This window comes from Eubalaena glacialis, chromosome 6 (genome assembly GCF_028564815.1).
Source record: "Eubalaena glacialis isolate mEubGla1 chromosome 6, mEubGla1.1.hap2.+ XY, whole genome shotgun sequence".
NCBI classification, from domain to species: Eukaryota; Metazoa; Chordata; class Mammalia; order Artiodactyla; family Balaenidae; genus Eubalaena; species Eubalaena glacialis.
The window spans coordinates 70,038,872-70,052,618 of NC_083721.1; the positions used below are offsets into that span (position 1 = coordinate 70,038,872).

At 51.1% G+C, this 13,747-nt stretch overlaps 1 protein-coding gene across 2 annotated transcripts in view; it reads right to left on the reverse strand.

The window, feature by feature from the left end:
* The window catches only part of ADCY5 (adenylate cyclase 5), a 153,660-nt gene that overhangs the window by 26,779 nt on the left and 113,134 nt on the right, over window positions 1–13,747 (reverse strand). For both annotated transcript variants that reach the window (XM_061194259.1, XM_061194260.1), the window contains exons 9-12: window positions 10,495–10,517; window positions 9,415–9,559; window positions 8,033–8,130; window positions 4,491–4,578 (exon numbers count right to left, since the gene is read on the reverse strand). In XM_061194259.1, the coding sequence (XP_061050242.1) occupies window positions 4,491–4,578; window positions 8,033–8,130; window positions 9,415–9,559; window positions 10,495–10,517 (354 nt within the window). The remainder of the gene's footprint in view (window positions 1–4,490; window positions 4,579–8,032; window positions 8,131–9,414; window positions 9,560–10,494; window positions 10,518–13,747) is intronic.

Below are 13,747 nucleotides of genomic sequence, written 5' to 3' on the forward strand. Positions count from 1 at the left end.
TCTGAGTGAGAACGTGCTAATGAGCCACAGGAGAGAAAAGGGGCCCAGTCAAGTGGGGGGACAGAAGGGAGCCACTCTCTTCCACCCACTTGGGCGGTGGCAGCAAAAGTGCTGGCACTGCCAGGGGCAGGCCTGGGCTGCCTCACAGGATGAGGGGGCAGAAGCCACAGGGGGACTGACAGAGCAGTCAGAGCTGGCCAAAGAGGGAAGGGGCTGCACTCAGGAGACGTGAGCTCACCCGCCATCCCTGGAGCTGACACGGCAGAGGCTGGCCCACACCTTGCAGGGTTATGCAAAGGGGTTCCAGCCTCAGGAGGGTGTCTGGGCTGCCTCACTGTTCAGGCCCCTTCCAATCTGAGATTCTCTGAGTTTTTGGACCACATGTGACGGCAAGAAGGGATTTAGCATGGTTGTCTCTGTTGAAAGCAGCTCTGGGGCCCAGATGAGCACCGATGCCAAGGGAAGGAAGGAGTGGTGCGTGCAGATGTTCAGACTGGCCCTCTAAGACAGCTTCCCCAGAAGGACACGCTCAGGGGATGATCCTTAGGACAAGGCATGCCAGAGACAGAGGGGCTCCAGAGGGCAGCTGATGCTCTGAGAAGCGAGACCAGGACTGTGGGACAAGATGAAGACCAAGGCACAAAATTACCCTCACTGAGAAATCTAGGTGTGTGTGTGTGACCTGGGCCAAGCTGTGTCAGGAAAAGATCATACAGGCCCAAGATGAAAAAAACAATCAGAGCCTTCGGTGAGCAGTACATTTCAGAAAAACAGAAAGGACCCAGGAATTGCTCCCTGACAGACAGCTAAGACGACTACATTGACTAACTCAGACCACACTTTCTTCATGTTTCTCTCTTCAAAAAGGATAAAATATGGATGATTTAAGAAAGTAAGTCCAAGTTGTTTTGGGGAAATGGAAAAGTAAATGAAACAGAGAAAGAGACCATGTCTGACAGAACCACTTGGCTTTGGATCTGCAGAGCCCATATCAGGCAGGGGTAATTTAGGAACTGCTGTATCTCATCGGAAAGCCACTAGCCATGATTTCTGAGAAACTGTGGAAATCAGGTGAAAAATGTCTGAGTTCTGGCAAATCTTTTCACAGGGAAAAACAGAATGACACTGAAAATTCCAGTCCAGTCAGCTTCACGGCAGTACCTGAAAAGGTGATACAATCAACTTTCAGTCAGTTGGCCTGCAGGCAGTGTGACAGGGGAAGGGGGGCCAGGCCGCCCTGCTGCAGAGATGCCAAAAGGGAGACTTACCCCTTTCACATCTTACTATGCAGTTAATCCACAACACAAAAAGGAAAGAAGACTGATTATTAACTGGAAGAGGAGTGCATGCTACAAACAATTGCTCAGGTCGGGGTCTACTTTCCAGAAAGTAGATAAATGCTGAGAAGATGGCTTCTCAGAGGCTGTGAGAGAAGCACACAGCTAGGAACCCAAGATGGGTATTAGTGTCTCTTCAACTCTTGGTCCAGATGAGCAGGTTTCAGGCTTGGTAAGTCACAGAGCACTTTTTTTTCTAAACAAACTCCTTACAGAAGCTCTACATCTGCAAGATGGAAGAAGCAGCTCCTCTGGTGGAAGGGTGTGGGGAGGTGGGCGGAATGGAGTCAGGGCAGGAAGGGGACGGTTCCATCCACCGGCCTCCCCCTCAGGAAACTGAGGCCTCAGAGCTGTCAGAAAGATCACTGGGCTGGATGAAGGAATTGAGAACAAGATTATTGACTGTGACACTGATTACAAAATAGGTAGATTCAATAAAACACAAGGAGGCAGGAATGACTTTTATAAATAATCTCTAACAGTGGCAAAAAGAGTTCACTAGACCAAGGAACTAACTTAAAATGGCCAGTGCAGGCGGGGCCCGTCCCCTCCCCTCCCCACCTCCTCCCCCTCTGCTTCCTCCTCTTCCCCCACCAGCAGATACACACGCAAGTCAGGGAACACCATCCAAATGAAGTCCATGAAGCTCAGGTTCACCAAAGCAGCTAATAGAAAAGAGAGAAGCTAGGTTCCAGTTTTAAAATTGTAAACAACAGATAGCTTTGATTCTGATTTGAATAGCCTAATTAAGTGCCTCAGATGAACAAACAAAACAACAACTTTGCCTCAGTTTATAACTTAAGATTCTTTTTGAGCGTTCAGCAAAAGAATGTTTAAGAGGGCCTTTTAGCTATGGTATGCTTTTTTTAGGTTGTTTTATTGCGGTAAGATATATATAACATAAAATTTGCCAATTTAACCATTTTTAAGTGTACAATTCAGTGGCATGAATTACCTGCACAATGTTGTGAAACCATCACTGCTATTTATTTCCAAAACCCTTTCATCACTCCAAACAGAAGCTCTGTACCCAATAAGCAATAATTCTCCACTCCCCCTCCCCCAGCCCAGGCTATCCTATAGTCTACTTTTTGTCTCTATGAATTTGTCTAGAATAGATATTTCATATAACTGGAATCACACAATATATGCCCTTTTGTGTCTGGCTTCTTTCACTTAGCGTAATGTCTTGAAGGTTCATCCATGTTGGAGCATGTGTCAGAATCTCAGTCCTTTTTATGGTAGAACAATATTCCATTGTACAGACATAGGACTTTTGTTTATTCATTCATCTATTAATGCAGTGGTTCCCAACCTTTTTGGCACCAGGGACTGGTTTCGTGGAAGACAATTCTTCCACAGACGGGGTGGGGGGGAAATGTTCAGGAGCTAATGCAAGCGAGGGTTCAGGCAGTAATGCAAGGGAGCCGCAGATGAAGTTTCGCTGTCTCACCCGCCACTCACCTCCTGCTGTGCGGCCTGGTTCCTAACAGGCCGTGGACCGGTGCAGGTCCGAGGCCCGGCGGGTGGGGACCCCTCTGTTAATGGATACCTGGGTTTTTTCCACCTTTTGGCTCTTGTGAATGTACGGAGTGCTTTTATAGCCATGAGAGGAAGAAAGTGGGACTGTCCACTGGGGGAAAAGCAGGCTGGGGGTGCCTGACAACGGCAAGACCAAAAGGCAAGAGGGACTGAACACAGAGCAGGAGGGAGGTCACAGCCTTGAGGAAGGAGCTGGTGGAGAGGCAGGGAGCCAGGATTAACCCCTACGATGCAGCGAAGGCACTGGCGGAGCACACTGCCCAACTTGCCGAGCGACCCCGGCCGGTCCTGCCCCTCTCTGGGCAACCACTTCTGCACCTGCTCAGGGCACACTGCAGCACACCAGATGCTTCTAAGGTCCTTCCAGTTCTGACGATCAGTCCACCAAGATCTTGACCATCAGGTGATTAAACAGTTTACAGCCTAATGAAGGACTCTGTTTGGAGGATGGAGGGAGAAAGGGGACTTTGGAGATAACAAAGGTCCAATCCCCCAGGAAGGAGAACACGGTGCCCACCACAGAGGGTGTAGGGAGCGCTGGCAGGGCCTGGGCCACCCAGGGGCTTGGCTCCAAGTGAGTGTCAGGGAGGAGCAGAGAAATGGTTACAGCAGAAACTAGAAAGGGCTTGTCTCTGCTGGGACACAGAGGTTTCTGGAACCAGGCTGGCCCCATCAGGGAATTCTTTATTTTTTTATGTGGACCATTTTTTAAGTCTTTATTGAATTTTTGTCACAATATTGCTTCTGTTTTATGTTTTGGTCTTTTGGCCGTGAGGCACGTGGGATCTCAGCTCCTGGACCAGGGATTGAACCTGTGCCATCCCCCGCCCCGCCCCTGCCCCTGCCCCCACGCCCGGCATTGGAAGGCAAAGTCCCACCACTGGACTGCCAGGGAAGGCCCATGGGAATTCTTAAACCAGTGGCGAAGGAACTGAGGAAGAGGCTTGGTGGGCAAGGCAAACAGGAACCTGAGTGATTTCTACAACAGGCCCTAATGACCTATGGTCAGGTCCCCTTGAAGGACGCAGCTTGGATGGTGACACAGCATGCCTAAGAGGCGGCGTGTGAGAAGAACACAGAACAGGGTCTCACGCCCATGCTACTAGCTGTGTGGCCCTGTCTGAAACAATGAACCACTCTGGGGTCTCCCTCTCATCTATATCATGGGCAGCTCAAAAGCCATAATCTCTATGGCCTCCCTCCAGGGCCATTTCCAGGGCACAATGGAACAGAGAAGGGGTGTCGAGAGCGATCCCTTTCACACTCATTCTTTCAGCAAATGTTTACTGACCACTGCTCTGTGCCAGGCACTGTGCTACGTGCCCTTCCTTTGGCCTACCTGATACCCAGGGGACAGACAGAAGAGACAGCAACAGTATCTTCTTGCAGAGATTTGCAAAGGCTAACTGAAACAGCCGGTACAAATAAGGCCCCTCAGACAAACTACGCCCCTTGCAGTCTGGCTTGCTGCGAATGCCAGTCAAGAGTTGTGATCCAGCATCAGGCACCTGGATCCCAGGTGTGACTCTCCAGCCCCTGGGAGGGGCCCTATCAGTGGGCTGGGAAGGGAGGGAAGAAGGCGACTGGGGTTCAGGTATAAGCTGGACTCACCTTCACGCAGGAGTAGATCACGGACACAAATACCACCAAGGTCAGCAGCAGGAAACAGGTCAGGTAGAAACTCAACATGAACACGGAGCTGGAAGGAGAGAGGAGGTGGGGAATTCTGGGGCTCTGAGAGGCCCCGCGAAGGAAGCAGAGTTTGCTCCATTTCTCCTGCACCTCCTGCCCAGTCTTGGGTGCCTGGCCCCTGACTCACTGAGGAGGGATTACAGAGCCTTGTGAACCGATTCAGGACCTGTCTCCATAACGGTCTGGCTCCTGCCCTTCCTCCCGGTCTTGTCACTTTCCTGGGGGAGCATAGCCCACACAGGAGCCAAATGAAGAACGGGGTGACACCTGCCCAATATTTTGCCTAATTCTTAGCTATCCATAGACTCACTTCATTTAGCCTGGAAGGACCCATTTTAAAAATCACCTGGTTATTCGCTCTAGGTAGTCACTTATGGCCTGACAAGTAACTCTGAAGGCTGAACACTGGTTTGACAAATGGCCATCATTTATAGAAATGCATCTGTCAACAGCCCAACCAGCTACTCTGAGAAACAGCAGTGACGTGTCCCTTTGGAGGGCAGAGTCCCTAAACCCTGTCCCCTTCCTACTGCCAGGCCACACAAGTCCTGTTCAGTTTCTGTTCCCCTATTCCCACCCAGCTCAACAACAGACGTAAAAACTGCAAGGATTTCCTGCTGCCCCTCCGCACAGAGGCAGGTCACAAGGGAGCTCAATGTTCACAAAGGGCTAGTATCCTCGGGCGAAAGAACTGCAAGTGACTTTCCATCCGCGGCCTGCCGTGGCCCTCCTGGGGCAGGGCACAGCCCTCCCTACCAACCACAGGAGGCCCCAGAAACTCCTTCTCCCTTTCAGGGAGTGAGACAGCCTGACATGACAGGTGTTGTCAGCAGGTTAAAGGCAAGTGGAGGACATAAGAAGGCAGGCGAATGCCTCTAGGGAGGCATCTTTGTTCCAGGCTCCCCCAGAAGCCAGCACTTAGGCTGCCTGAAACAAACAGAACAGGGGAGAGAACTCTCTTCAGAGGGAAAGAAAGACCTTTAAAGTAGCTTTTAAGGCTTCCCTGGAGAGAGGATGGCCAGAGAACGACCTCCATCCATGCCTTAGCAGCTCGGAGCTGTGGCCAGAGGAGGGAGTGAAGCCACTGTGGGCAGAGCAGGGATCTGGAATAACCCAGCCCCAAGCCACGCTACAGAAAGAGAGAAGCAGCAAAGAGGCAGGATTGTGCACCCAAGTGAAGGGGACTCTCAGTTGCAATGGGACGGAAAGTCTAGGTTGCTTATTATACCTATAGCTCCATTTCAATACAGAAAATGAGTCCTATGCCAGTAAAGACCCACAATCCCACCAGCTCTGCATGGTCTCAGTGCAGGGGGCAACGGACATTAACTGCATAACCAGGGTGCAGCTGGCTGCCAGTGTCTGGTTTTCACCTGTGGTATCCTGACAGGGTCATAGCAGACACAAACGCAAGGGCCATCTCTTCAACGATAAGTGCCATTAAAAATAAAAGGCATTGAGTAATAAGACATGCCGACGTCATGTACCTCCTGATATGATGCCCTGAGAAGGACACATCACTTCTGTGGGATTCTTGTGAAAAATACATAACCTCCATCTAATCATGAAAAAACATCAGACAAATCCAATTTGAGAGATTCTACACATCAATTAGGCAGTACTTATCAGAAGTGCCAAGGCCATGAGAGATAAGTAAAGGCCAAGGAAGCATCACAGATTGGAGGGAACTAAGGAGATACAGCAGCTAAATCCAATGTGGGGTCCTGGCCCAGCTCTTGGAACACAAAAAGGACATTTGGGGGAATGCTGATGAAATTAGAATATAGCCTACAGATTAGTTCATATATCATTGCAGTGTTATTTCCTGATTTTGATTACTCTACTGCAGTTATATAAGTTGTCAATAGTAGTGGAAACTGGATGAAGGATGTACAGAAACTCTCCGTAGTACTTTTGTAACCTTTCTCTAAGTCTATAATTATTTCAAAATGAAAAACAGAAGGTGTTGGAGTGAGGGGACTCTTCCAGATTAAGTTAGATTTATGAGACATAACCAAATGCATCCAGTGGATCTTGAGTAGATCCTGGCTATGAATAAACTAAGAGTAGAAGACATTTAGGGGGACAATTTGGGAGATTTGAATACAGACTTGGTATTAGATGATTGTAGAGGAACTGGGGTTAGTTTTGTTTGGTACATAAAGCATTGTGGTTAAGAAGCAAAATGCCATTAAAACAGGTGTATATTGATGTGTTTAGGGGCAAAATGTCCTTGTGTCTAAAATTTACCTTAAAAAATCAGAAATACACCTGAAACTAACACAACATTCTAAATCAACTATACTTCAATTAAAAAAGTCAGAAAAAGATAGATAAAAAAATCTTGCAAAATATTAACAATTGTTCTGGGACTTCCCTGGTGGTGTAGTGGTTAAGAATCCACCTGCCAATGCAGAGGACACAGATTCAAGCCCTGGTCCGGGAAGATCCCACATGCCGCGGAGCAACTAAGCCCGTGCGCCACAACTACTGAGCCTGCGCTCTAGAACCTGCGAGCCACAACTACTGAGCCCACGTGCCACAACTACTGAAGCCCGTGCGCCTGGAGCCCGTGCTCCGCAACAAGAGAAGCCACCGCAATGAGAAGCCCACGCACCGCAACAAAGAGTAGCCCCTGCTCGCCGCAACTAGAGAAAACCCCCTGCACGCAGCAACGAAGACCCAACACAGCCAAAAATAAATTAATTAATTAATTAATTAAAAAAAAAAACAATTGTTCTATCTAGGGGATGAGTGTTGATTATATTAATTACTTTACGTTTCTGTATGTTTGAAATATTGCATAATAAAAAGTAAAAAAAAAGTGTGTATATATATATATACACACATACATACATGGAGCGGTTATCTTTCTCACTTAGCTGTGACCCTACTGTGAATGACTACCTAACAAACTCTTCATGTCCAACAGCCCATTTCAGAGTGGTCCCCTTGGAAGCCACAGGCCTCTCTCAGTGACACAGCCAGTCTTCAGAAGATTTCAGGAACATCTCTTAGAGAAAAGTCTTCAGAATCTGAAATCCATTCTTTGAAATATCTGGAGTAGCATAAAACCCTTATTTTTTGAAGATATACTGTATTTTTGCAAGAACCAAAGGTCACGCAGAAACCAGCTTGGTGAATACTTTGGGTGACTCAGTGGGCAACAGTGGTCTGCGTTAAAATGGGATGAGAGGATGAAGTGGAGAGAAGGGGTCTCCCGTGCGCTGGGCAGTGCCCAGACAGAAGTTTTCCACCTGCAATGAGCACATGGCCTACCCATCATGGGGGAGGCAGACTCTTGGCTTCCTGGTCTCCCTGAGGACAAGACTGTAAACTTTTCTCCCTGCCTGAGCAAATTCAGCTCAGACTCCCGCCTCTGCTCTCCTACGTGACCTCCCCTCCCACCCCTGGAGCCCCTGCAGCCAGAGGAGGGAGCCCGGGAGGGATGGGGTACTTACTGGGGCACAATGGTGATCTGGACAAAGCAGATGAAGAGGAAGACGAGCGAGGCACATGCCACGTAGGCACCGAATCGGTCATCCACCTGCTTGGAGTACTGAGAGGACAGGGGCAGGGTGAGTGGGCGGAGGCACCTGGCCCTGTCTGCTCCAGCCCCCCTCCACCCCAGACACACCCGGGACAGCCCACTCCCAAGACTTGGAAGACCCAGTCGAGAACCAGCACTAGGCTTAGCTCTCAAGAAACCAGTCCACTCACTATATGGTGATGCCTGTGGGGAGGGCCGTTGAATTATGTTAAACCAGAAACTCTGCAGGCTGGGTCACCATGAGAATAATTCATAATGATCATGGCTCACATTCCTGAGCACCAACTACATGCCAGAACACGTGCTGGGGCTTGCAACCATCACTGCACATCCTCACAAGAGCCCCAGGAAATAGGCACAGGACTGCTGCTGTTTCTACTTCAGAGATGAGTGAGCTGAGGATCAGAGAGGTCACTCGACTTGTCCAGTGTCACAGAGCTCATCTCCAAGGTCCTGACTCCCAGCCCCACCCCCTTCCCACGACACCAACCAGCTGCACAAATGGCCGTGCTGGCAGAGAGTCACCCAGAGAGGGTAATCCATGAGTCAGTTCCATTTATGCTGGTGAACAGACTAAGTTCCCTTCCCATAATTCTTCCCTCCTGATTAGGTGTGCCTCATTGGACCACGGCGTGAGTTCACAGGAGCCCATGTTGACGGAACACAAGGGAGACCCTGTGACATGTAGCAAAGACCCTGGACCAGGGTCTCGTTCTGGCTCTGTCACTACTTCACTGGGTGGCCTAGAGCAAGTCACCCAGCTACTCTGAGCTTTACTTTCTCAGTCACAATTTAAGGCGATAGGACAAAGAGCTCTTGACTGCCCCTTCCAACTCTAATACTTTGAGTTTACAGTGTGCCAAAGGCAGCTGGATGGTCCATTGGTAACTATAATAATAATAATAACAATAGCAATAAAAATAATACAAATAGCAATGTTTATTGAACATCTACTATGTGGCAGGTACTGTTTCATGTGTTTTACATACATGGATGTGTTTAATCCTCACTATGACACCATGAGGTAGGTATGTTAAAAATCCCCATTTCCCAGATAAGGAAACTGAGACACAAAGAAATTAAGATGTATCCTTTTCCACCAAGGAAGTCTCCCTAAAACCCCCATTTCCTGGGTAGGGCAGCATCAGAGCTGGGAAATGGAAGTGACAAGAAGGAGCTCTTTCCAGGGTGGAGACAGGGGAGGGAGCCGTCCTGTTGCCTCCTTCCCCTCCCCTTGGTCCTGGTTCTGCACCGGGGTGGGGGTGTGGAGTGGTCCCCCCCAGGGTGCTGTACCTTCTTCTCTAAGTCAGGCTCCCTGAAGGTCAAGAGGAACTTGCGAACATGCTCAGATCGTAGCCTGTCGATGCTCCTGGCGTCAATGGCACGGCCCAGAAATTCATCCACTTCATCCTCGGGGTTCGCACTTTCCTGGGCGTTCCTGGGGAGCAAGGGGCGCAGACACAAGACAAGCTGACCACCAGGGGGCGCCGCTAGGGGGCCGGCTCAGCCCGTGCACCCGGACCCATCAGAGGAGCTTGATCAGCTCTAATAAGGGGTGGGGAAGCTGGGATTGACACCAGGACGGCCCGAAGCGCAAGTACTCACATGCGCAGAAAACTGCCCAAGTCTCAGGCTGGCTGGGGGGCCTCACTGACAATAAGGATTTTCTAACCCTATTGATGTATTATTGAATGATAATGATAATATGAATTATTCTCAAGGGTTTGTTTTTCCCGCACAGGTAACAGTCTCTGCTCTTCACTCTCTAGCTGTACTGTCACCCTGAATTGAAGGCTGCGACCAGGAGGCAAGACCTCTGCCGCAGGGCCTGGGAGCCACCTGGCTGCTCTTGCCTGGCCCAGGGAACTCTCTGGGAAGCACGTTTCACAATCTTTGGGTGCTGAACTAAACACCCTACTTCTAGAGTGAAGCCCAGTCCTCGAGTGGGATTTCTGACAGCCCCTGAGACTGGGGAGTGGAGGAGAGAGACAGGCACATTCCTTCAGGGTGCTGGGACGTGGCCAGGCGCTGGCGACCAATGTGCAAAGCCTGCATCTTTCTGGGAGCTGCATGTGTGTGTGTGTGCGCGCACATGCATGTGCGGAGTGTGTTGTGTGTAGTTGTGTGTGCACACGTGTGTGTGTGTGTGTGGAGTGGAGATTATAAATGGGGGATGCCCAGGCCCAGCCTCTCTGCCGGGGGCCTGGGCTCCCGGGCTGCTCGTCTCTCAGGTGCAGTGGGCTCTGTTCACTCCCAGCCAAGACTGCGGGACCTGGGCTCATTCTCCATGGAGTACGGAAACTGAGCTCCAGGCAGACTTGGAGACATCCCCCAGGCCGAGGGAGCTGAAGTGAAGAAGGACAGGTTACTCACTTGTCCTTGGGATCTTCAAAGCCCTAAAAGAGAGGGACGGAGAGAGCAGGAGAGGAGGATGAGAACCAAGGGGATGAAAGCGGGGAGGCTGCATCTCATCCCCTCTCCACAGTTCACCAGGAGCTGGGACACAGAGAGCACTGTCATCCAGTCATCCCCTCCTTCCTTCATTTGGCAAATACAGCTGGATTTGGGACAGGCTCCGTGCTAGATGCTGGGGGCGCACTGTGATTTTACTTCATCCACTGGCAAAATCCATGAGTCTAAGCTCGTCCTGTCCCCATACCCAATTCCTTGTCATTCCCCAAACCTTCCCTCACCCTCCTCCTGGACCCTGGGCTTGGTGGGTCCCCTCCCAATTCTGCCACTTATTCAGACGGAAATAAGAGAAACTGCCAGGCCGATCAATCCCCCCACGCCTGTGCACACCTGTGCCCACACACAGCTCATGCACACTCACCCCCCCAACTCCCGCCAAGCACACATAAAATCTCCTGGGACTTCACAAGTTTTGAGCTTAAGAAAACTAAACTCTGGATACCTGCAACAGCTTTTCTGGTATCCGAGAACCAATGTGCTCTTATAAGGCTGGAGCTGGCTGGGGACCCAGGAGGTGAGGAACCTGCCTGCCCCGGTTTGATTACTGTCCTGATGTTCACACACACAGGGCAGGGGTGAGGGTGGGAGGGGCCCTTACTGGTTGCCAAACTCAAGGCCCTACCTAGAGTTCTATAAAGGACAGAAGTGTGTCAGGATCTGACCAACTGTGGCAGAATGGAGGGAGGGGCCCCCAAAATGGGAAGAGGTGGGATCTGGGAGGCAGTGGGGGAGGCACAGCACCCCAGGACAGGCAGCTTCAGGTTGCCAGGACAAGGACAGAGGGTGGCCTCTTGTCCCTGTGGCCCAGCATGGAACACACTGCTGGGCAGCCAGAGGGCTTGGCAAATGTCGGGGGAACCCAAACCCCAAATGAACATAGCTCTCTTCATTCCCACTGAGGAGTGGGGTTTATGATGCTCTCCACGAGCCGGAGCTGCCAGGCTCCGAAATAGACGTGGGGCCCATGGGCACTAAGGTGCTGTCTATTCTCCCCACCAGCTCAGGGCTCCCAGGGGCCTTGGCAGCCCCTAGTGCCACATCCAAGTGCCCAGCCGTGGGCTCTGAGCTCCTCCCGGGCTGCCCAGTGGTTGTCTTCCTTTCTCCTCATCCTCTGAGAATCACCAAGCCCTCGGTCCAGGCTGCAGGGCCCCGCCCACCTCACTGTCCCCACTCGAGGCTAGAGAAGTTGGGGTCTCTCATGTGAGTGTCCCATCTGGGGGCAGGCAGGATCTCTAGGGCACAAGCTCGAGTGGGCGGCGGAGAGTCCGGACAGGCCAGTCTCTGCAGACCATGGCGAGGGGCTGGCCCGCTGATCTCCACCACAGGGGCCGGCAACGATTTTACTCGGAGGACATCCAAGCCATATTATGCCTACGCTGGTCTCTACAGCTCGGAACTATACCTGAAATGTGTCTAATGAACCTGTCTCTGACTTCCTCCAGTGCTCCTTTGTTGGTTTGCAGGGGCTGGTGTTGGGGGCCAGGTCCGCTCTAGGCTCCCTGGGTGCCGGGCTGGGGTGGTGAACTGACCGCAGTCAGGAAACACTTTGGTGGATAAACCATGGCAAAGGGCCTTTAAGAACACAGGCCAGCAGACTGGGTTCCAGTCCCCTGACCTGCTTTCTAGTCCTAGGACAACGGTCCTCAGCCGGCAAGGAGGACCCTCAGACGGGTTCCTGCCGTTGTGCCTCAGCACTTCTGGGGAGCATCTCAGCTCAGTGTTTCTGTTTGGTCCCTGAGTCCTCTCCTTCTGACCTACAGCAAGAGCAGAGGCCGTGGGTCCCTCTGCTCGTCCACACTGAGGTGCAGACTCCGGTTTGCACGCCTGCCCTGGCGAAGCTGCTGTGGGGAACACTTGGGGCCAGCCTGCCGCCTCTGGAGAATGCACAGCTTACCCGGGCCTGGTTAGATGAGCAGGAGTCCACGTATGATCTCCCGTCAACCTTTTTATTAATAAAGAACCTTAGAGGACTTCCCTGGTGGCAGAGTGGTTAAGAATCCGCCTGCCAATGCAGGGGACACAAGTTCAAGCCCTGGTCTGGGAAGATCCCACGTGCCGCGGAGCAACTAAGCCCGTGCGCCACAGCTACTGGGCCTGCGCTCTAGAGCCCGTGAGCCACAACTACTGAAGCCCGCACGCCTAGAGCCCGTGCTCCTCAACAAGAGAAGCCACTGCAATGTGAAGCCCGCGCACCGCAACGAAGAGTAGCCCCTGCTCGCTGCGACTAGAGAAAGCCTGTGTGCAGCAACGAAGACCCAACGCAACCAAAAAATAAATAATTAATTAATTAAAAAAATAAATACATAAAAATAAAAATAATTAAAAAAAAAAGAACCTTAGAGACCTTACAACACTCATGTCTAAACTCATTTAGGCACTCATGCCTAAATGAGCACAGCTCATTACTACATCTTAAAAGCTGAGTAAAAGTTGGAACAAGATTTAAAGAAATAAACTGCAGACTACGAGTTACTCCCCTCTAACTGCTCTCAGTCACTGCTTAATCCAATCCCCTCCCCTCCACCGCATCATCAGTGGAAGTCGGGGTAGAAGCTTTCTTTTTGCATATCTTTCCCAAGGGTTTCTGGGTGAGTTGAACACCAAAAGCCAATGGTGTGCCTGGCAGCTGCCAGATCCTGTCCCATCCCTGGCCTAGACACTGGGCAGGCAGGGGCCCAGGGGATGGTACTTTGATGCTGGCCCCTCGGGTGACTCTGCCCAGCAAGGACGGGGATGGGGAGCCTCTTCTCTCCCTCTACAGGGGTGTCCCCGAGCCTTGTGATCACTTTCCATTCCCTCCCCACTGGGCGAAGCAACCAACACCACGGAGGAGCCTTTCCGACAGCCAGTCTCCCCTGAGACTGTTTCCCCAATTACGGCCCTTCTGCTAATTCTTCCAAGGTTTCTTGTCCTAACAATGATTAATGTCTGTCAGGTTGGTGCTTATAGTCCAAACTGCCCCCTTGGTGACTCTGAAATACCTAAAGAGTCCACCTGCACCAAATATCGCTAAAGAAAAAACCTTTCCAGAGATTTTAAACAGAGAACGTACCAGCAGGCACCTTTCTTGCCTGCTGGTGGTTCCTCCTCTCCACCTCTGCCCTGCCCCATCCTTTTATTCCCTGCTCTCCCTCATCTCCTGCTCCCCCCACCA